Source organism: Lipotes vexillifer, unplaced genomic scaffold (genome assembly GCF_000442215.2).
Source record: "Lipotes vexillifer unplaced genomic scaffold, Lipotes_vexillifer_v1.1 scaffold461, whole genome shotgun sequence".
Taxonomy (NCBI): Eukaryota; Metazoa; Chordata; class Mammalia; order Artiodactyla; family Lipotidae; genus Lipotes; species Lipotes vexillifer.
In genome coordinates, this window is record NW_006799479.1 from 1,312,603 (window position 1) to 1,335,732 (window position 23,130).

The 23,130-nt window shown below is 35.2% G+C and overlaps 1 protein-coding gene across 2 annotated transcripts in view; it reads right to left on the reverse strand.

Moving 5' to 3' along the window:
- Positions 1 to 23,130, reverse strand: part of SRSF11 (serine and arginine rich splicing factor 11) — a 40,146-nt gene that overhangs the window by 16,687 nt on the left and 329 nt on the right. For both annotated transcript variants that reach the window (XM_007471646.1, XM_007471645.1), the window contains exons 2-9: positions 22,970 to 23,122; positions 16,778 to 16,911; positions 12,897 to 13,006; positions 11,024 to 11,116; positions 10,177 to 10,226; positions 8,172 to 8,299; positions 6,351 to 6,432; positions 850 to 981 (exon numbers count right to left, since the gene is read on the reverse strand). In XM_007471646.1, coding sequence (XP_007471708.1) covers positions 850 to 981; positions 6,351 to 6,432; positions 8,172 to 8,299; positions 10,177 to 10,226; positions 11,024 to 11,116; positions 12,897 to 13,006; positions 16,778 to 16,911; positions 22,970 to 23,122 — 882 coding nt within the window. The remainder of the gene's footprint in view (positions 1 to 849; positions 982 to 6,350; positions 6,433 to 8,171; positions 8,300 to 10,176; positions 10,227 to 11,023; positions 11,117 to 12,896; positions 13,007 to 16,777; positions 16,912 to 22,969; positions 23,123 to 23,130) is intronic.

A 23,130-nucleotide genomic window follows, 5' to 3' on the forward strand; every position in this document is an offset into this window, starting at 1 on the left:
CCTGTGATCCTTACTATTTTAATTACATAATTAAATATATAAATGGGTAAAGTAGTATAAAATATAGGGCTGCTTCTAGAAAATTAAGGCAAATGTTTTAGAAAGAGATAAAGGACATTTGTTAAAAATTAAGTGTTGTGAAATTGTATTGTGTGACAACTAAAAATGGGGGAAAAAAATCGACATATTTCCAAGTAACAGAGTTCTCAACACTTTTAAAGGTGGTTTAAATGAAAAGAAAGTGATTTGGTATGTATTATTCAAGACTAGGCCTAATTTCAAACAGTTTGACCCTATATGAAAAAACAAATTACTGAATACATGTTTAAGCTGAAATACAATGTTAAGGTGGGGATGTCTGTTTTTTAATGAATCCTCACTTTAATTCTCTACTGGTCCCCAAACCATGGGATAAGACTGTTAAGTATGGTTCAGTCTCTGGAATATAGCAATACGGAATTCATATTTACAAAGGTGCTCACAATGAGGTATATAAAGATGAATTAGGAAGGCATGATTGTCTGCCATAAACTCTTTGGCATACCAAGAGATGTGGCTGGTAACAATAAATCCTTAGTAATGGCTGAATGGAAAAGAGGAAATGAAAAAAGGCAGTAGAAACAGCTAAGAATTTTTACTACAAAGAAATTTTATCTAGGCCTTCAGCTCTAAGTAGAAATCTCAAGTTTATGAAGAAGCACAAGAAAACAATGCCTCCTCCACCAGTTTCTTCCTATCTCCTATCATAACCTCTTCTTTGTCATTAAAGCAGCAATATTTGGGGGTGTTGGGAACTCTAAAATTTGTCTTCCCACTCAGTGTTTGTTAATAGTTTTTTTTTTACTGTACCTGTTTTTTGATGTGCTCCTTGACCTTCTACCCCTCTCTCTGGAATGAGATCTTCTCCGTCTTGGACTTTTGGATCGTCGTCTACTCCTTGACTTAGAATGTGATCGCCTTCTTGATCTGCTTCTTGACCGCCTTATAATATAAAAGGAAGCAAACACATGTATGTAAATGGAAAAAGACTAGCTCTGTTTCTGACTATTTCATATAAGCATCAGACAAAAGATTCAGACATGTGGACTAGCCATCAGTGAGGGTAATTTCCTGCCATTATTTATTTACTCTACACAACATCTTTGATATCCTAGAAATTAGTAAATACCTTTTAACACCTGGAATTCCTCACCTTTTAATCTTTTGCTCAACCTGTCAAACCAATCCTACTTTGCCCATTGAAACTACAACTCCAGACTTAAAAATACTGCTAGAGAATGAAGGAAAACAAAAAATATTTGACTCATTTGCATCATTTCGCAATTACACAGCATTTTTGCAAATACACCTTATTTGATTCCTCACTATTTCAAGTTAAACCCATTTACTACTTATCGAATACTTATTTATGCCCACTACATGCTTTACAAATACTAACTCATTTACCCTCATAATAAACCTAATAAAGTATGTACCATTATTATTCCCATTTTAAAAATGGAAAACATATAGTGTGTTGCCTTCTATGATTTCCAATTGTTGTTCTCTGAAATATATTCCACTTCCTCGATTTGCAGTTTAAGAGAAATCCAAGTAATGCAAGCATGATACAGATACATTCAACTCAGTACAGACTGCCTTTTCTACTCTTAAGTGTCCTCAACATTACATCATCATCTCTTTCCTGCCATGTAAGAGATGTTTCTCTCTGCGCCTAACGCATACCATCCTGCCCCCCATACTTTCTCTAAAAGGTTAAGTGCAATTAACCTTTTGATGTTCTTTGATCCTCCTTCCTATATTTTATTCCTTTCTATTTTAAGAATAATTGAAAATAAATTGCAGTTCTTTGCTTAGACTTGGTCATTTAATTTCTAGTGGACCATTCAACCTCTTTTCATGGAAAACTTCAAATACAATTTAAACTTTTTGCTTTTACTTTTTCAAAGTGCCAAAGGACGGACATTTTAGTAATGTAGATTTGTGTTCAAATCTCATTTATAAGCCAGTTAACTGAGAGCATTCATTATTTAACCTCTTTGAGCCTATTACTTCAGCAAAGAAAAACAACAGCACCTCCATCACAGAATAAAGCCCAGCTCAGTGCCTTACTGTAGACATATATATTATATACCGACTCCCTCTTCTCTTACTAATGTGTTAACATAGTATTGCCATCATTCTCTAGAGCAGCTGTTTCAAAACCCATCAGTAGCAGTGTCTCATCAAATTCAATAACTTTATGTTTTGCTCATTTCTTATTTTTTGACCATATTTGAAACTATCTACTAAAGCAATCCCTCTCAATAACATGTCTATATCCTAGGAAATTTTCATGTAATGCTTACCTACCTTTTTCTAAGCTCCATAAGGACAAGGGGTATATATGTCTATACCACTGTACACTTGAGCAACTACTACAGTGTCTGACTAGTAAACGGTACTATTAATATATTTTGAGTGAAATATTGACCCTATATCAGAACCATCACTTTCTTATTAAGAATTTTTTAAATTCTGGAAAACCAAAATTGATGCTATTAGAATTAAGTATTGTTCATATTTTGAGAATTCTGGCTTTAACAAAAATTTAAGTCAACAATCATTTTAGCAAAACGGTTACACATTTATCCTACCTCTAATGTATATAGAAAAAAATATAGTTGTAGGAAAAAATCGTAAGTGCATTGTTGTAGGTTTCCTTCTAAACAAAGTGATTAATAATATAAAATAGTGCTCATTTCGGCAGGACATATACTAAAATTGGAACGATAAAGATTAGCATGGCCCCTGCGCAAGGATGACATGCAAATTCGTGAAGCGTTCCATATTTTTTCTTACTTTTCATGGAAAAAAAAGTCACTTATAAAAGAAAAAAAATTGTTGTATTATTAGTTGAGATTTAACTAAGTCTGTGTAAAGGTAGAACTGAGTTGTTCAATACAGTAGCCACTAATCACATATGGTTATTTAAATCTAACTTTTAATAATTAAAAAAATATATATATAAAATAGTTTAAAAAATCTGATAAGCAGAGGTATTACATCAATCAATTTATTATAAGGTGCTAAAACAGTTATTTTTCAACAGCATTGCACTACAGAGCCACTTCAACAGTTTACATAAGCTTTTAAAAATCAGAAAAATAAAGATTATCGTATTATGTATCTAAATATGCAAAAAGCTTATTCAACGTAATGGTCATTTTATATACCAAGATGCTTAAAATACAACAACTCATAAACTTTATCTTTCTGTTATGAGGCATTACTACAAGTGTTCAAAAGCACTTTGTTCAGGGAAATAAAAGTTTCACTGTTATTTCCCATTGGTCATAATTAAAATTAGTTATTTGAAAGCCTTAGCATGTCCCTGTTATGTACAAAGGAAAAAGATATAGGTTCTCCTTTTTAAATCTTTTTAAGTGTTAAACTAAGCTATGAGACCACCTGTTCTGGAAGGTTAGGATTCTAAGTACAGGCACAGCTCAGAGATACTATGAGTTTGTTCCCAGATCACTGCAATAAACTGAGTATCGCAAAAAAGTGAGTCACAATGAATTTATGGTTTCCCAGTGCATATAAAAGTTATGTTTATACTATACTGTAGTCTGTGAAGTGTGCAATAGCATTATGTCTAAAAAACAGTGTACGTAATTTAATTAAAAATGTGGCTAAAGATTGCTAAACATCACCTGAGCTTTCAGGGAGCTATAATCTTTTTGCAATAGTAACAACATCAAAGATCACTAATCACAGATCACCATAACAAATATAATAATGAGGTTAGCTATTTTGGAGTGGCAATTGACAAGTGTAGAAAGATTAAACCAAGATGAATAGTAAAGATCCTTGAACACCATTCTAAGGTTTTATGTGTTAACTTATTAAGACAATAAGGAGCTTCTAAAGGTTTCATAGAGCTGTGACATGTTCTAGATTTGGGTTTTTGAAAGACATCTTTAAGAATGAGATGGGCTGGGGGAAGGTGGGTGACAGACACACCAGACAAAACTACCCTGTAACATTCTGCTACAGACTGAATGTTTGTGTCCTCCCAAAATTCTTATGCAAAACCGAATACCCAATGTTATGACATTATGAGGTAGCGGCCTTTGGGAGGTGACTACATTATAAAGGTGCAGCTTTCATGAATAGGATTAATGCCCATATGAAACAAGTCTCAGAAGACCCCCTGGTCCATTCCCCTATGTGAGGACACAGTGAAGAGACAGCAAACTATAAATGAGGAAGCAGGTCCTCACCAGACACCAAATTTACTGACACCTTGATCTTGAACTTCCCAGCTTCCAACACTGTGAGAAGTAAATTTCTATTGTTTATAAGCCACCCAGTCTATGGTATTGTTATAGCATCCGAATGGACTAAGACACAGTCTAAAAAATGACTTAACAATGTTATGGGGTCCGTCAATTTTTTTGTTTTTCAAAATAATAACAAGATATTTTTTGCCTTTTCCACTGTGACATTTGCACTAATGGTGCAAAAGCAATGGTGGTGTACAAGTACTGGCATCTCCTTATTACAAATCAAGGTAGTGGCAACTGAACCTTCCTGTATCTACTGTATTCTTCATTTGTAGTATGCACTTGCAGTAAAAAGAAAGAAAGAAAAAACCCTGCCATTTTCACTAAGGATGTCTTTGATAAAGCCAGTAAAAACTATTAATTTTATTAAATCTAGTCCCTTGAGTAATATTAGAGTAGTGTTATTGACTAGTAATGTTAAATCTAGTCCCTTCAGCAATATTCTGTGTAACAAAATGGGCAGTATGCATAAATCACTTCTGATACTTTATAGTTCAATGACTGTGTCAAGGAAGACACCTGTGTGACTGAGTGTGAGCTCACCTAATTGCTTTTGCCATGAAATATCATCTTTACCTGAAAGAACAAGTGACAAACCATGGTTGTTCAGACTTGGGTATTTGGTAGAACACTTTCATGGAAAATGAGTAAGGTTTATCATTTCAAGGAAACCAAATTTGTTGCCAATAATAAAATTTGAGCTTTCAAGAGAAAATTAAATTTTGGAAAACCTGAACACACCATTGTGAACTTGACAGCTTCCTAACACTTTAAAAGGGTTTACCGATGAGATGTGTGGCGATATTACCAAGTCATTTTTTGATCTTGTGTAACAAAATGTGTCAACATTTGAAAACCTGCATAATGCAATAAATCAATCATTTTCCAAACCACCAATGCATAACTGTACAAAAGCATGCCTGGGAAAAAGATCCATCAAGGTTTAAGAAAGATCAACAGATTTTAAAGTAGCAAAATATAAAAGGTTCACTATTACGGTTTCAGATTCCATATTACTACTACCTTTTAAGAAAGTACTCTTGTTAAGTTTTGGTATTATATCAAAGAATACTATTCCCAATTACCTGAAAAGACTATAAAATTACTTTTCCCTCTTCTCACTATATATTTGTGTAAGATTTTGTACATATATTAACTAAAATATATTGCAATAAGTTGAATGCAGAATCCTGTACATGCCTTCTAGTAAGCCAAAGGTTAAAGAGATTTGCAAAGATTTAAAACAAAGCCATTCTTTTAATTTTTCTGGCAAAGTTTTGTTTCAAAGCTAAGTTAATACAAATGGGTTTACTACTGTTATTTCAGATGATGGTTTCAAATTTTATTACGGCCAACACTGATAGATATAACCCACATAAACAAAAGCTCATCGGAGTACTCAAATTTTCTACAAGTATAGAGGTCTTAATACCAGCAAGTTTGAGAGCCACTGGGCTAGAGAGACCCTTACAAACTTATACAGGAATGTCATGTGAAAAAGAAAATACACTGGTCCTTTTAAATTGCCTAGTCTCATTCTAGGTAGGATAAAGAATAATTGGTACTATCACGTGGTTTGTCCAATAATACAAAGAACAATCTCATAAAAGGTAACAAGCTGTCATCTGCAAATATTCAAGCTTTAGATGGTAATCTGCAGGCTGCATGACGACATTCCATGTTCAAACTCTCAGGAGTCCGGTGAAAAGTCAGAACTAGAATTCAAGTTAAAAGTTTCAAGTCCAGTGTTCTTTCCATAGTACTAATTCATTTTAGTGCTCAAATCCCAGTGACTTCCTCCTAAGCCTGGATTTTTGGGGGTTTTAAAGTATCAACCCTCCATGTCTTTTCTCCATTTATATATGTGTGAACACTTATTCTCATACTCTGCTAACAGCAGTAGTTACCAAAACCACTTTAACCAGGAGCTAATTAGGTTAAGAGATAAGCAGATGTGACACATAGAGAAATTATCTTTGTCTAAGCTACAACTTACTACCAAAAAGCAATCAATCTAATAACCTGTGCCTAGAAGATGAGGGAGTCCTCCTCCTCCTAGAACGTGATCTTGATCTCGAGTGCCTTCGTTTTTCTTCTTTCTTATCTGGATTTAAAAGAAAAGGAATCTGGCTTTAGACATCGTCAAGCAGGAAGATTATTCCCATTCAGGAGTTATTCTTAGAATTTATTACCTTAATTTTCAGTTTTAATACAAAATTCTTAAATTCAGGCAGCTAAAGGTTCCTTTGACTATTTCATTTGCCAGACTTAGGAGGCTGTCAAGTGTCATCCATAAAACAATCTATGAAAATAATTACCTTTCTCATTCTTTACCCTTTAGAGATTTCTAAATCATGAGTCCCTTTTTCCATTCCTAGATTCTACTTCCCCAAATATAGCTACCATTCACCCAGATTAAAACTCTAATCTTTACATGTTTATGTATTAATAGCATCTCCCCAACCAGTACTTAAGTGTAAAATATGTTTAAAAAATACGTTTACAATAAAAATATAAAATAAACATTTAAAATTGTTGGACCAGCAAAATGTTCCTTCTTTCATTCATCACTTAGCTCTATTCTCCTTTCCTAAAGAGTGTCTCATTCATTAACTCTTTTCACTATACTGCTGGGACAAAAATGGATTTTACTAAGCTAGCTCTTTTTTTAATCTGTCTGTCCTTCCTCACTCATTTTCAACTGTGTAAGTGCAGAGAGCAGAGCTAGAAAGATCTGTCATCATTTCCTAGTTTTAAAATAACACATAAACTCCTTAACTTACTCCTTAGGACATAATGAAAGAGAAATACAGCCATCGCATTCTTCGTATATGGACTATCAAAGTGAGACTGAGTTCCTCTTTTACATTTAGATCATTTCATTAATAGGATTCAATTTATTGTGAATGTCATTATTAATAAATTAACAAAAATCTTGGGGCAAAAAAAAATTCATAAAGAAACCAATTTTAGTCATTTCAGTTATGAGTTTTCAATGAAAACAGAAATGGTGTTCTGGCTTTGGAGTTGTACAGGTCCAGTTGTCTATCAAAAGTTCCTACTGCTTGCCATGTGACCTTGGGCTAATTATTTAATAATTTGTTGATTAAATGAGAATACACATAAAGCATATGATATTAATTTATCCATTATACTTAACAATTATTTGCCTAATATTATATATAATAAAAACCATCCCATTTATTAAGAAATAGAGTGAAAAAATGAATAAAACATTGTTTTTAATGGGGAAAAAAAAATCAGGACCAAAGACCAAAATACATGCAGGAAGACAATGGGACAACCATTCATTTCATCTCAAAAAGACAATCTGCAAAGAATAATATATTTGCTTTTCTTTAAACAAATGGCATAAACAGAAGATCTTTAGTAGGTTTTCTTGGTCAAATAAAAGACTGAAATCAATTAGGCTACCCCAACTTACGCAAACATAAATGATTAAAAAACCACCAAAAAAAAAAAACCTCATAAATTAAAAACAACCAAACTATCACACGAAGCATTAGGTGATCCTAGGCACTAATGTTTCCGAATGAAGAATTCTTTGTTTAGCGAGTGGGAGGTGCTTGTACACTGTAGGATGTTTAGTATATCCCTGGCCCTCTACCTACCGGATGCAGCTGGTACCAGCATGACAACTAAGTGTCTCCAGATATTTCCAAATATGCCTGGGTAACAACTCTTACCCATACCACCCACCCACTCCCAAATGAGAATCACTGTACTAAATGATCTTTTATCAAAATACGGAAAATAAAATTTAAAAAAATGACAAGTATTATTCAACAAATTTCCAAACATAATTGCATAAACCTATTATACCTGGTTCTATAGCAGCAGAAATTAGGGACTGTGCTTCTCGTACTCTCTTCATGGCTTCCTCTATTTCTTTACTAGAGGTATCTGATTTCAGACTCGGTGAAACAAGACCAGCAGCTACATGATTCAACCTGGAACAGAACCAAGAATTGCATCTGAAATATTTTAAAATGTACAACAGCATTTCAAATAAACACATGTTCCTATCATCATTTTAGTAAGATACTCCTTGAAAAAAAGTGGGGGGGAACTCCACAATTTTGATAAAATTATATGTAATATAAATATATAGTATAGTAAGCTTTGGATATTTACAATGGCACCTGCACTTTAAAAGACTCAGAGATATGTGGAATAAGAAAAAAAAATCTATTTAATTTTGCTCAACATCCATGAACTTTCTATACACATTTTGACAAATGTTAGTACATGGGAATATGCTGATGCTAAAGATTTTTGATTAACAGAATCTTCCTTAATATGATTTAAAAACTTTCTAAATCATCATAATTTTGTTGGGGAAGAGAATTACTTTTAAGCTTGCAGATGGGGAGAAACTGAGGCAGAAGCCAATGGCACACCAAAATTACTTACAAAATTCCTGAATGGAAAGGCTAAAGATACACCTTAAGGGTTTATAAAAGCGAAAAAATACTGTAGACACCAAGTTGAGGCTGGTAGTTATTTGTGGGTAGAGTGGGAAATGTAAACAAGAATGAGTACACAGGGAGTTTTTAGAAACTGTATTAGTGTTTTTTGTGTTTTTTTTTGCAGTAGGCGGGCCTCTCACTGCTGTGGCCTCTCCCGTTGCGGAGCACAGGCTCCGGACGCACAGGCTCAGCGGCCATGGCTCACGGGCCCAGCCGCTCTGCGGCATGTGGTATCCTCCCAGACCGGGGCATGAACCAGTGTCCCCTGCATTGGCAGGCAGACTCTCAACCACTGCGCCACCAGGGAAGCCCCTAAAAACTGTATTAGTGATATTTTTATAAGCAGGGTGGTAGACACTTGGATTTTACCTGGTAATTTTTAAGACAAAAATGCCACTAACTACTATAATCAAATGAGTCTGTCCTGCCTCCCCCACATGCTCTCCCACTTACTGACAGTGACTTTCACCAAGTTAAGAAGAAGCATTAAGCTCAGATTTGATACACCAAGAAATTAGCAATGAAAATATCTCATGAATTTGTGATATATCGAGTAGGAAATATAAGTTACAGCATGAAGAAAACTTTTCAAAGCCCCTAAAAAGATGTTGACTATTATTATGTGACATGTATTACTCCTTTACTCTGGGCTAGTGTTTCCCTCACTTCTGTCTTCCTCTTATTCATCCCCTAGGGCAGTGGTCCCCAACCTTCCTGGAGCCACGGACCAGTTCTGTGGAAGACAATTTTTCCATGGACGGACGGGGGTGTGTGGGTGTGGGGGGGCGCTGGTCCAGGCGTAATGTGAGTGATGGGGAGCAGCAGATGAAGCTCCACTCGCTCGCCTGCCACTCACCTCCTGCTGTGCGGCCCAGTTCCTAACAGGCTGCTGTGGACTGGTATGGGCCGCAGCCTGGGGGTTGGGGACTCTTGCCCTAGGGCTTAGCCTCTCTGATCTTTGAACTAAGTTCTCCTCCTTGTAATAAGTTCCCATAGCACCTCTGTACTTCCTCTAGTTGGATGCACATGCTTTACTATAGTTAAATAGTGTCTCCCTTCCTGAGTACAGTAGTAGTCAGTATAATTTTTAAATGAATCAACTAAAGACAACACCTAGTTCTTTACTTGTCATCCTGGTTTAACCTACTTACAATGATTTTCAAAGACCAATAATTATTCCAAAACAAAACCCTTTATAGATGGGCTTACCTCTGGATTTTTTCTCCTTGTTTCTAGAAAACAGGATTACATATTGCATGCCTTGAGAAAACTTTCTTTTAGCTATCAAAAATAAAATACCTGTTCTCTAGATATTACTATATCTATCACCAATGGAAACAGAAGAAAAAAATCCTTACTTGGGATCAACAGTACTCATAAGTTTCAGCAACTGATCTGCTGCAAGAGACTGGAAAAACAAAAAAATAGCGATGAGAACACACAGAACAATAAATGATTACTATTTTAATTTTTTTAGTATGTTGAAATGTCCTAGAACAATCTGGCAAACCTACAGAAACTAACATATCCCAAGCACAACAATGACCAATAGAAATATAATGCCAGCCAAATATGTCATATTAAGTTTTCTAGTCGCAACATTAAAAAAGTAAACAGGTGACATTAGTGACTGTAGTACTGGATACCCAGAGCTGCTTTATCAGGTTAATTATGAAGATTATGAAGCTGAACAGTCCAGATTTTATAGAATAATCACTTCCTCCTTATTTTAAGACATTCTAAGGGAAAGTAGCATTTTAAGGAAACATGTAAAACAAAACTCAAAGTGCTTAGTCAGTATAATAATCAAAAGTATTCCATAAAGGACTTTAGGAAAAAGTTTAGCCAAATCGCAATGAGGAAAAACAAAAATCTCCAAGTGAGTAGATGACAAGAGAATAAATTATGAACACACATTCCTATCATTTTATGACTTTATTTTGACTTCATAACATATTCATGAGGTGTTGGCTTCCTGTGAAACTAGTCTACTTTGAACTTTATCAAATGAGAAATTCTTTGATGGGCAAGGGGCCAATAATGCAGAGACCTTTTAAATCTCTCATTAACAAGTGTACATAAGAAAAAAATTACTACAATATATAAGTCAGTTACCTCCTGCTCTTGAAATGCAAACTAACATTTAATGAAGTAAATTTTTTAATTACAAAAATGAGCTCAGAGTTGAAGGGTATTAAGTTATACCTGAGAGTTCAAGTTTGCTCCAGGAAGCCCAAGTGCAGCAAGGGCAGGATCAAGAGTAGGAGCTCCCAAAGCAGCCAATGGAACAGCGCCAATCTGTGAAATTTCAAATTTTATTTATTTAAAATCTTGTTTCCGTTTCTTATACTGTGGGGGTTGGGGGAGTGCGTCAACTTCTATTTCCTCTAAAGGCCAGATAATAACTAGTTTAAGTCTGTAGGCTGTGCAGACTCCGGTGCAACTACTTAACTATGCCATTGTAGATCAAAAACAGTCAGAGACAATACATAAATAAGTGGCCATAACTGTGTTCCAATAAAACTTAACAGATAACAGGGGTCTGGCCCAAGAGCTATAGTTTGCCTACCCCTGCTATAACATGATGGCCTCATTTTTCACTCATCACAGCACATTTATCTCTAAAATCAGAATTTAGAAAAAATGCAAGGATTTTCACACATTCTTGTGCCATTTATAAATATTTACTGCTTCTTAGCTCCAAATCCATTGTTTGTTGTCCTACTGTGTGATACTGAAGGCAGCACCCTTATAAGCATTTCTCCTTTGACAGCTGGCACGATGTTAAGCTTTACTTTTAGGGGGAGCTGGAAATACCTTTAGGGGGAGCTGGAAGGGAACTGACTGTGGAAGGGATTCTTTATAGTTCTTTTGTCTCCTTTCTGATTCTTATTGCAGTGCCACATGGGACACTCAGTGGCCTTCACCTCAGTGAGTTTCAGTGCCATCCTCTTAGGCAGCTTCCTATCAAGTTCTGTGGTACCCCAGAGAACTTTCTACTGTATCTACCTTTTTGAAGGAGGTCTGAATCTTAGCCTTGAGGGGGAAGATGCACCCCCTCACCTATGTGTTTCTTTCTTGTGTTTTCTTCCTTAGCTTAGAAGTAGAGGTTGCTTCCTATACCTGCGATTCTGGTACTCATTAGAGTTCCCTTAGTAATCTCCTGTTACTAATTAGTAATTCCTTATACTAAAACTTTTCTCCTTCGAATTACGGTATGGTTCTGTCTCCTGCCTGACATAATTCTGATTAGTCAGTTTAATGCACACAAACCATGCAAAATCTTATAACTCTGGAGGCCGTTGACCTTCTCTACAAGCACTGTGCTGAAATTTCTCCTAGTTTCATTATTATTTAGTAAAAATAAGTTACCAAACTTCCTGCACTGTAACTGTTTACTGAGTTAAAACACTGTTAATACAGTTGATCCCTGAACAACATGGGGGCTAGGGGTGCTGACTCCTCATGCAGTCGAAAATACACCTGTAACTTTACAGTGAGCCCTCTGTATCTGCTGGTCCACATACTTGGATCATGCAGTACTATAATATGTATTAGCAGAAAAAAATCCTTATATAAATGGACCAAGCAGTTCAAACTCATGTTGTTCAAGGATCAACTGTACTATTATAAAAATGGTTTAGTTATTATACAATTTTATACATCAAAGGCATCTACAAATCACCCAGATATTTGAATTTATCTTTATTTTAAGCCACCTACTTAATTTAAAACCCAAGAGCTAGATAACAGCACATGAAGAAAAAAAAAAAGTCTGAACTTCACCTTTTCTTTTGTAGTTCAAATGAACATACTATTTTAAACAACATATACAACAGAAATCTTATGCCTCCTGACTTACGGGCTATTTTGAGAGCCAGTGACAAAACGATAAAAGATATTTACAATTCTCAGAATGTTCTTAAAACGCAAACTACCACTTTAATATTTATGATTACAATACTACAGCCTTCTACAATGCTCTGACCACGTGATAACAGTATATGAACCAGAATCACAACAGCACTCAAAAGCACAAATATATTTCCATTCTTTAAGAATTCAACAGAACTAATACCTGGGTAAGTGGGTTAGGAGTAGGCAGGAGTCCACCACCAGGCAGAAGACCTGCCACTGCATTAGCTGGTGCCAACAGAGACAAAGCCTTAGTCTCATCAGGAATAACTCCTGCAGAGAAACATCCATGCATTAGAACACACTCTTTTGCAAGACAGAAAACACACAAAAACACCCAGAAAATGTCTCCCTGATACACCACCTGAGTTTGCTGAAAGTATTTATGTTCGCTAAAATATAAAGCTTGATTTCTATGATTATTTATCATTAATTTTATGTCAGAATGAAACTTCAATGTGTGAAAATCTGTATCCTTTTTCTCTACAAATGGTTAAGTTTCTAGAGTAAAAAAAAATAGCACAATACACACTACTTTTTTGTTAACACTGCCAAGATTTCATCACCTGTACTCGATTTTTAAGTCATGAACCAAACGTAAGCAAGCACAGTCGGTTCTCCAGGGGTGTGCTCTCAACTTTCAAAAGCTGTTTTATGAACAACGACTCGTGTCGGCTGCTTCACTATAAAGCACACAGAAAAATCAAGATACACAAGACAAAAAAAGTTTGATTTAGGGGTTAATAATATGGTACAGTTACTATGATTTTCTTTTACACCTACCATACAAATTTTGTAAAAATTAAGAGAAGAAAAGTATGTAAAGGAAATATTCTGTTGGAATCAAGCGTAGGGCTTTTGCTGACTCATGAAAATGAATATGAATGTTTCTGAAGGTCTCTGAATACACACAGGATGTGTGTGTGGGAGTGTGAGTGAGAAAGAGAGAGAGAATAAGTAAAACAACATGGCACATTCCTTACCTGTACAGTAAAATGCCTTATGTTCCAACATGTGCCATGCTAACCATACCAAAAATGCTGCTACATAGTGTCAGTTGAAAAGCTAGCTTAGCCAAACTCCTAAAGCCAAAAACAACATGTATGTCTGTTTTTAAAGCCTAATCTGTGTATTCAGATAAAATCTAAGGGCCCTAAGAATAATATTTATGTAGACAATTTAAATTCTATCCAACAGCAAAAGCCCTATACAGATGGATTAATCTGTTAATGTGCCCAAGCCCCCAAAATGAGAGTTCAATAATACAATTAAACTACATATTTGCAAATACCAGTAGTATTTCTGTAATACATATTAAGAAACTGCATCTCATCATAAAACATACAATATGTACAGGGCACTTAAGAGAAACTGGATAAGCTGCAGAAGAAAACTGTTGGGTGGTATTTTCAGCAGGGCCTGGTATATAGTTCAGGCTGAACCAGGGAAAAGAACTGTAAAACACAACAACAAAAAAGAAAAACCACTGTTAAATAAAGGTAATGGTTCCTTCCACCTAAACTGAGAAGTGCCGATAATATAAACAAATGTATACTACACAGCACTGTTATCTTGCTTGTGTCAGAGCTGTCATCAATTTAGATACCAAGAGTTATGGAGGGGGGGAGGGGGGGAGAAGATCATTTAGATATAGGGCATTAATGCATCATTATTAACAAACCTACAAAGATTATGGGATAATTTTGCATGCAAAATTATGTCTCAAGAGGATAATATTAAGTATCAACATCTTACTAAAATTAGTGCATTTGCAACATTTCTGGCAAACTAAAATCCTCTTGAATTTATTGTGAGACACCTGATAGAAGATCTGCATCCATTAAAAAAAAAGTCATGCATCTGATCCTCTGATTAAAAAAAGACTATTTAAAAATAAAACTACAATTTAAAAATAGCAATGAGGCCCCTCACCAGTTAATTTTCATGCGTCAAGAGTATTTTTTTTTACTGCTGCTTTGATAGAACCATGAAATACTGCATGAATGTGTAGAAACGAAAGAAAAAGAAACAGACAAAAGAAACAAACATTAACCAAGGAACCTAAATAATCCCCAAATCCATTACTATTAAGAGTTCCTTCCAAATCCAGCTATCTCAGTTTTACCAGTTAAGACTATTCCTTACCGTAGACTTTGTGTCTATTGTTCTAAAACACTGACCAAGAACCAACACCAATGCTTAAGAGCTAAAACCAGGGTGAATGGTGACAAAGGAATTGAGTACATCAGATATTTAGTGGACATAACATTAATACAGCATACCATACCAAAAATTACAGTAATACACTAATAGATTCTGGAATTAAATATTTCTGTAATTCTATATATGTACTCTCTAAATATTTCACTTTCAAAACAGATCCAGAAAAATTATTATGGTCTAAAAATATTTATGAAAGCCAGTTATATGATATACTGTATTATGTTCAGGGCTTGGGAACTATAATACTTAGCCAATAAGAATTCTTTAAATTAAAAGGCTAACTAATGTTTTGTAAATTACTCACATGATTTGACCCTTGTTCCAAAAGCTATGTCCTACATTTTACTTATCCTAAATTTGAATTCTGTAAATTTTCTCTTGGTGATAAGTCTTATCCTACAACAGGCACACTGATATAAAAGAAAATGCTTAATCAAAACATACTAACTCATAAGTTTATCAGCATATATATATTTTAAAACCTTAAAATTGGGCTCATACACTTTAATATCACGGACATAGATTTACTGTTATTATATAGCATGCCTTAACCCAACTATGAATGCAATTTAATTTCTTTAGAAAACCACAGAGGCAATTTTTCTAAGTTTTAAGGACTAGACATTTCACAACTTTTACAAGGAATGGTGTAAATGTTCACATCGGTATTCAAAGATCTAAGATAGCATCTAAAGTTAACAATATCAAGATTCTGCTTCCACTGACCAGTTCACTAAGGAAAGGGGAAAGCATTTATATCCCGGTCAGCATATATGTTAATAAAATCCAGTAGTTGTAACATATTTCAGTGACTTCTTTGACTCAAATTTATAGTTACCAAAAAGCAAATAAAGTAGCAGTACATTGGGAACAAACTAATATATGTCTTAGAAGATTTTACAAAATGGAATTAATAGAGTGCTGTCTTGTCACAGTGGCTTTTTTAGATCCAAAAACCCTGCTCATTATTTTTCTGCCAAATTACTTTAACAGCCTAAAATGTAAAAAGAGAGAAAAATGTAGTTAACAAATGGTTACACCAGGAAAACACCTGGGGGACTTGAGTGCTTGCTGGCCTTTAGTTAATGTCTAGAATCCCCTGTAGCTGCAGAGGACCCACTGTTTTTCAGTCATCTGGAAGAGTTTTGCATTTGCCTTCTCCACTACAAAAATCACACACACAAATAACAGAGAGAAGAATTTATTATTTAGAGATATTCTAGAAAATATAGCAAGAATGAACAAGAAAATCTGGCATAAAAACAAAACACCCAGTGCCCATCTGGCACCTAAGCTATAGGAAATCTTGAACTTTCATAAAAACCAAAATCATTGCGACCCTTGGTATACTGAAATTCAATGTGGGATATATTTTTTAAAGTTATCAGTGAGAAGAATCACTAAGAGGAATCACTAAGGAATAAAACCAACCTGGTCACATTTATTCAAAACAGAAACAACATCATGCATTTATTTGAAGGTTTCTGTGTAAATGTGCATGGCGTGAACTGTTCACCTTCAGGACATTTTCATAAAACAACATTAAATTAACTAAGTAGATATTAGAGATATGGTTTTAATAAACTTAAAAATGCTTTAAAATAATGCAAAAGGTTAATTATCTTATAAAAACAGACCTGATTTTGAAGTTTTAAGTTAAAAAGAAAGCCTTCAAGTAAAAATATGGACCACAGTATAACAAGGGTTTCAAAATGTTAATAGCTTAGATTTTTAACATGCTACTAATGCTCACTCTAAAACTACACTGAGGTAGATGGTCATCATAGGATGCCCACGTAGGTAGTTAAACAAAGCACAAACCTTCCGCATATGGTACGACTATCAAAGCTCTGTCAACGAATACAGTGTTTGTCAGATGCTGTGCCACAACTGCTGAGTCCGGATCATGGAACTTAACAAAGCAGACTCGGGATGAGACTGGCAAAGGCGAATCACTAAAAAATAAACATAACATAAAAGAAGAGAAAAATATCAGCTAAAACAGAAATGAATGATTCACAAATGACACTTGCATTCCAAAAGTAAAAGAGGCAGATAAAAATACATAACTGCACACATATTAGTTAACCAGTTCAAAAATACGTAACATTTCCAATAAAGTACTACCCACAGAACTGACTGTAGCAAACTGCACCTAGACAAAAACAATCACTGCTTAAATTTACAATGTATCAAGTTACAAACAGCTGGAAACTATAAAGTCTCAGAGTTTGAACAGGTCACAAAAATGTCAACATTTATTTCATAATAACAATACCAGCCATTTAAAAATACAGGTAACAAGTAATTAGTTTTGGCTTAGAAAACTTTTCATTACGGCTAACTTTTCAGAGTTAAAAACAAAACTTTTTCATTATGGTTAACTTTTCAGAGTTAAAAACAAAACCATTCCATGTTAGAGACATACGAATATTGTGGTAAAGTACATCTATTTGACAATGAGTTTCCTTGATCTGCCACTAAATGCCCTGTCCTCCTCAACCTACAGCATATTAAAACTCCCAGGCATTATAAATAGTTAAGGCTCTCCCACTAGAGCACTTTCACAGAGAAAAAGAAAATTAAGCACACATGGGAATAATACTACACCCCGCCCTCCAATTAGGCAAAATTTCAGTAAGCAAAGAGTCACTCCCCTCAGCAATTGCATTCTTATATAAAACAAAAACAAGTTGCTAAGGTGCAAGCAATGGTAGGTCTAAGATAAGATTAGAAAAAGAGCAGAGTTTTTCCTGTTTTTTAAAAATATAACATGGTTAAATTTCAGCCACTAAACTCTCTGTGAAAGGGAAAGATTAAATAAAGGCAGGGGTTGCCTTAAGACCAAACCAAAAGCTATCTGAAAGTCAATACCATAAGGCAGTAGTAATCACGCCATCCCTGGTTTATATTAGAATCATGGCGGGAGCTGGGGGAGGGTGTGGAATTACAATTACATCAAGATCTCTGATGAATGAAGTACTGAGTGCTGCCTTCTTTAATTCTCCCTGACAATTTTAATATGCACCCAGGGTAAAGATAGGTTCAAAGCAAAGCTGTCAATGTATGTATCACAAATATCAAAATGGACTTAAGCCATCTTGTTACAGAAGTTTACTGCAAAATGTTTTTGAAAGGATACAGTGTTTTTTTAGTGTAAACCATCACTGGTCTAAATTAACAATGTTGCACCCAGTATACTGAAAAGAATGCTGTTTCATTAGTTTTAGTACTAAAGCTATATAGCTCTTCGTATTTCTTTCCTGACATCCACATTCTTACCACTATATTAAAAAGCTCTTTAAACACTATCATTTTACATTCTTAACATCTAACACAATGCCTTGGCAGGTAGTGAGCACTTAAATTTCTTAAAAAGTGACCTCTACCACTTCTTTGATACCATCTATTGTCATTTAACTAAAAGAAAAACATAATGACTATCAAATATTAGGTTTTTAAAGAATATAAACATAACACTTCTTTTAAAAAAATTAGGAAGCTTCCCTGGTGGCGCAGTGGTTAAAAATCCGCCTGCCAATGCAGGGGACACGGGTTCAAGCCCTGATCCGGGGAAGATCCCACATGCCACGGAGCAACTAAGCCTGTGCGCCACAACTGCTGAGCCTGTGCTCTAGAGCCCGCGAGCCACAACTACTGAAGCTTGGGCGCCTAGAGCCCATGTTCCGCAACAAGAGACACCACCGCAATGAGAAGCATGCACACTGCAACAAAGAGTAGCCCCCGCTCGCCGCAACTAGAGAAAGCCCACGCGCAGCAACAGAGACCCAACACAGCCAAAAAATAAAAAAAAAAAATTAGGAAAGTATGCCTACATTCTCCCAATGTATTTCCATTTACTTGGCGATCTTAAATAATTCACATTTTTTCTACCCACTCATGTCTGTGCAACATTAGGTGGCTATATCAAACCTGTAAGTGGCGGTGAAGTAAAGATAAAATACAAACAATTTAAATATCACGGAAAAGACAGTCACAGTAAGACAACTCAGAAGGACAAATAATTAATTTCTCTCCACTTTAAATGGTCTTGTTTAAAACCATTGCTATTTGGTCTCACAAGTATACTGTCATATTTTCTCAGTTAAAATTAATAAAAGAGATGTTAAGATAAAGAACTGATACTGGAAATTAATTTTCATACCCTAGAATTTTGTACAAGTACCACTGCTACAAATAAGATTGTCTTTACTCCTTATCTTTAAGAATTAATTAAAAAAAAAGAATTAATATAGAAGAGGCAGTGCAGTTGAAAAGAACTGAGGAGCAAGATTGGTGGTGGTATTGTCTCTACTTTCTTAAGAGTGACCTCTAAGGGTTGTTTCAGAATCTTCTGGGATGCACACATAAAATTCAGATTACTCTTTTCCATCTCAAGCCCACTGAATCTGAGAATCCCTTTTTTTTACGGGAAGGCTCTGATCCTTAACAAGGTCCGCAGCTTATACTCATGCCTGCTAAAGTAGAATTGCTGGTTTGGGTCAAAAGTTCTTTCAACCCCCAACTTAATACTGAGCTAACCATTTCTGAGCAGAGAATTTTGAGCTTATAAACAAAGCAACTCCTAAACCCTGCAAAACAGCAAGTGTGTGGCAAAGCTAACAACTCTGTTGACCTCATATGCCCTTTCCATCATGTGCTCTTATTCAGTTCTAAAGAAATACAGTAAATTGTTGCATTTATTTAAAAAATTTTAAAAGGTAAACTATGTTCTTTCCCTTACCTAACTATACTAAGTTACTTATAAGATCATTAAATTATCTCTTTTTGGTCGTTGAAAAGTTAGTAATGAATTTATCTGCAGTGTTATAAGGAGCTTTCAGTTACTGCATAACTGGCATATGCATCTCAAGGATCATTACCTGATAAGGACTCCTGTTACATTCTCCACTCTGAAATCCCACTAAAATCAAATATTTGAAGAATACCTACCAGGCGTAAAAGAATGATTCCACTCACAAGTTGTTTGGCTAAATCAAGGAAATCCTGATCAAGTGGCAAAAAAGAATCAGAACATTGGGGTTCGAATAATAGTTCTGACACTAGTAGAGGGGCTCGCGTATACAGAACCTATGTGAATTTCAGTTCACTCATTTGTAAAATGGTAAAATACCTTCTTCTTCTGAATATGTAAGGACTGAGCAAGATAAAATAGGAAAGCATTTAGCATACAAGAGACAAACCATATTGAATTTTCAATATGCATTTTAAGAAAAACCAGAATCAAAGTAACCTTTTCTTTTAAAAAGGAAGAATGAGGGAACACTGACAGATGCTTTCAGATAGCTGTAGGTAGGGCTATCATACTGAAGAGAGGGACAGAATACTATTTCCTGTGAAAATTGTATTATCACTGGGTGAAATTATAAGCCAGCAATTTCTGGCTTAAAGGAACCAAGATATAGATGGTTCAATAATGAAACAAAGGGAGTCACCTTCTTGAAGAGGTTGTCAGTGAAATGTCTGGCATAATCCCAGATCCCAGGAATTTCCCCCCCAAACAGGCATTTAGAACTGAAATTAGTTTCAGCAGGTATGGGTTGGGGCTCAGTCATTTAAGTTCTTTAAAAATGCCCCTACAGTGATGTTGATGACCCCAAGGGACCTCATTCTAGAAGAGGGAGGAAGTCAAACTTGTAAGTTGGTTAATGGTGCTACACAGAAAAAGCAGTTAAATGAATAGAGAAGGCAGGGAGCAGGGGTGCTGTATTTTTATATAGTGTGATTAGGTGACATTTCAGCAACAAAAGAAAGCAAGCCCGTCACGGGCATATCTAGGATAAGAGTTCCAGGTGGATAAGAATACCTTTTGGGAGAAATACACACATACCCATTAAAAGGAAAAAAAAAAAAATCAAACACCAAATGTGTTTACAATCAATAGAATTTTAAGTGATCCAAGTCATTCAATCTTATTCGTAGAATAAGAGTAAATTTTTGGAGTATTTCTGGAATAACGAACCCCTTTTAGACTGCTAGGGATTTCATAGCACATTATCCCCAGCAAACTGTTGAAAACTGTAGCGAGCTTAAAGAAATTGTCAATAAAGTATTTCCAAATTGTGCAGATCAGATTAGCTACTGAGGCTTAAATTAGTTAAAAAAACAACAAAAACAACAATGTTAAAATGAACAAAAGTAAGCATCTACATTCACACTATTCAAACTGGAAAGGCCACTAGCAATGCAACATTCACTATATTGTTACTTCATGCATTTTCAGAAGAGAAAATGATCTGTATGTGGGAACATATATGAAGGAGTCAAAGAGAAAAAGTGAGTCAATATTTATCTATTCCTCCCAATATAGGGGAGAGAATCCTCTTAATGCATAGCACCCCAGATCATGTTACCTGGTACACAAAACTCTCCTGGTTATGATGGAACCACTCCTTTGACTACAAATCAAAAGCCAGACTGTTCCATCATGACTCCCTCTAAGATATGGACCATGTGTTAGGTAAAAGATCCAGTAAACTTCCCACACTTCTTTGTCATCTTTTTATAAAAGTATCATAAAAAGAACACCTTCGAAATAAAAGCATTTTACAGTTAGCACCTATAAAGAAGTTTTTAATGACTTGCTGGACTAGAAATAATTTTTTCATAAATCCAGTATCTCACATACTTTGAGAAACATGATTACAATCAAGTCATCGATAATAATCAGATGTGTCACTTTTATTTTCTGCCATTTTACTGTTTATTAATTTCACTAACAATTTAATAAAGGGTATGTTGTGAGAAAATAACAGCAAAACATCTATAAGTTTCTATTATGAAAGCTATTTGTCCTTCATTGTCAAAGCAAATTTCTGTTCAAAATAACCATAACAAAAACATGTTTGTTGCCAGACTACTACACTTCATGTAAATTACTCTGAAATCTCCCTCCACATGTATATTCCCTCAAAATTAAAGACAACACAACACTTGCAAACAATAATCATCTGAAAATACTTCAAGTAGAAAGTGATGAAATACAGTAATAAATACCACAATATGATCAACTTCCATTAATTATTTGAGAAGTGTACAGAGGTTAACGATTTATTACATCCACAACCGTGGCTTACTTGAGGATTCCAATTTCCTGTTTAGAACTTAAGTGACATCATAAAACTCTTACGGTACAGCAGGTACTGAGTACCCACTGACAGTAAAATCTGAATTTTCACTCTTCCCAAAGAGCACTGGACTGTTTTATTATTTCAAATTTTTGCTCTAATATTTATCACATTTTGTCATAGCTTTATTTTTTCTTTACAATTACTGCACTCATTCAATACTTTTGTGATACAAATAAGAAATGAGACAGTAGGATAAAAACAAAAACCATATACCCCAAATTAAAAAGTTTAACATTCTACAGAATTCCTTCTGAAGAACAATTCTGAAATATAAATATGTACATTATTTAAACAAAGGAAAACCCAAGGTTTCAGCTATAACTCATTCTCTCATTTTAAAAACTACTCAGGCTCACTGAATTAACTGTCTGTCCAAACTGAGTATTAACTGTGAATTATGTTCACTGGATCAGAATCACTGAACAATATTTAGCATTAAGTGAACAACAGCCTATAAATTTCAATATCAAATTAACATAGAGACGAATATTTTTGTTACTTTCCAAAGAATTCAAACATTTGTTTTTTATAAAGATATTAACCTATATACAAAATACATCAAGTGGGCAGTTTGTCTTGATTTAAGTGCCCAAAGAACGACCACGCTGGCACAATTTAAAGAAAAAGAAAAAAAAAAAACAAGATTACAAGCGTCCCCTAATCCCCCAAAACCCTGGCCCTGCCTCTCTGCATTATTAATAGGCCTAATGCACAGATTGCTTGCATAAGTAAACGCAATAGCCAACCTCAACTAAAGCAGACTAGCCCAGGGAAGCATGAACAAGAGCCTGCAGGAAATGCTGTGCGTTAGGCCCAGGATGAGGAGGAGTTAGCAAAAACCGTGATGGTGGACGATACTCACTCAGGCGGGAAGAGGCGCAGTTCGTCGATCTTCCCTAGGAAACCGAAGAGGGTCCGCATCTGCTCAGAGCTAGCGCTCGGGGAGACATTAGTCACCTGGATTACCTCGGTGCCGCCGCCTCCGCCGCCGCCGCCGCCGCCGCCGCCGCCCCCCGGCCCGCC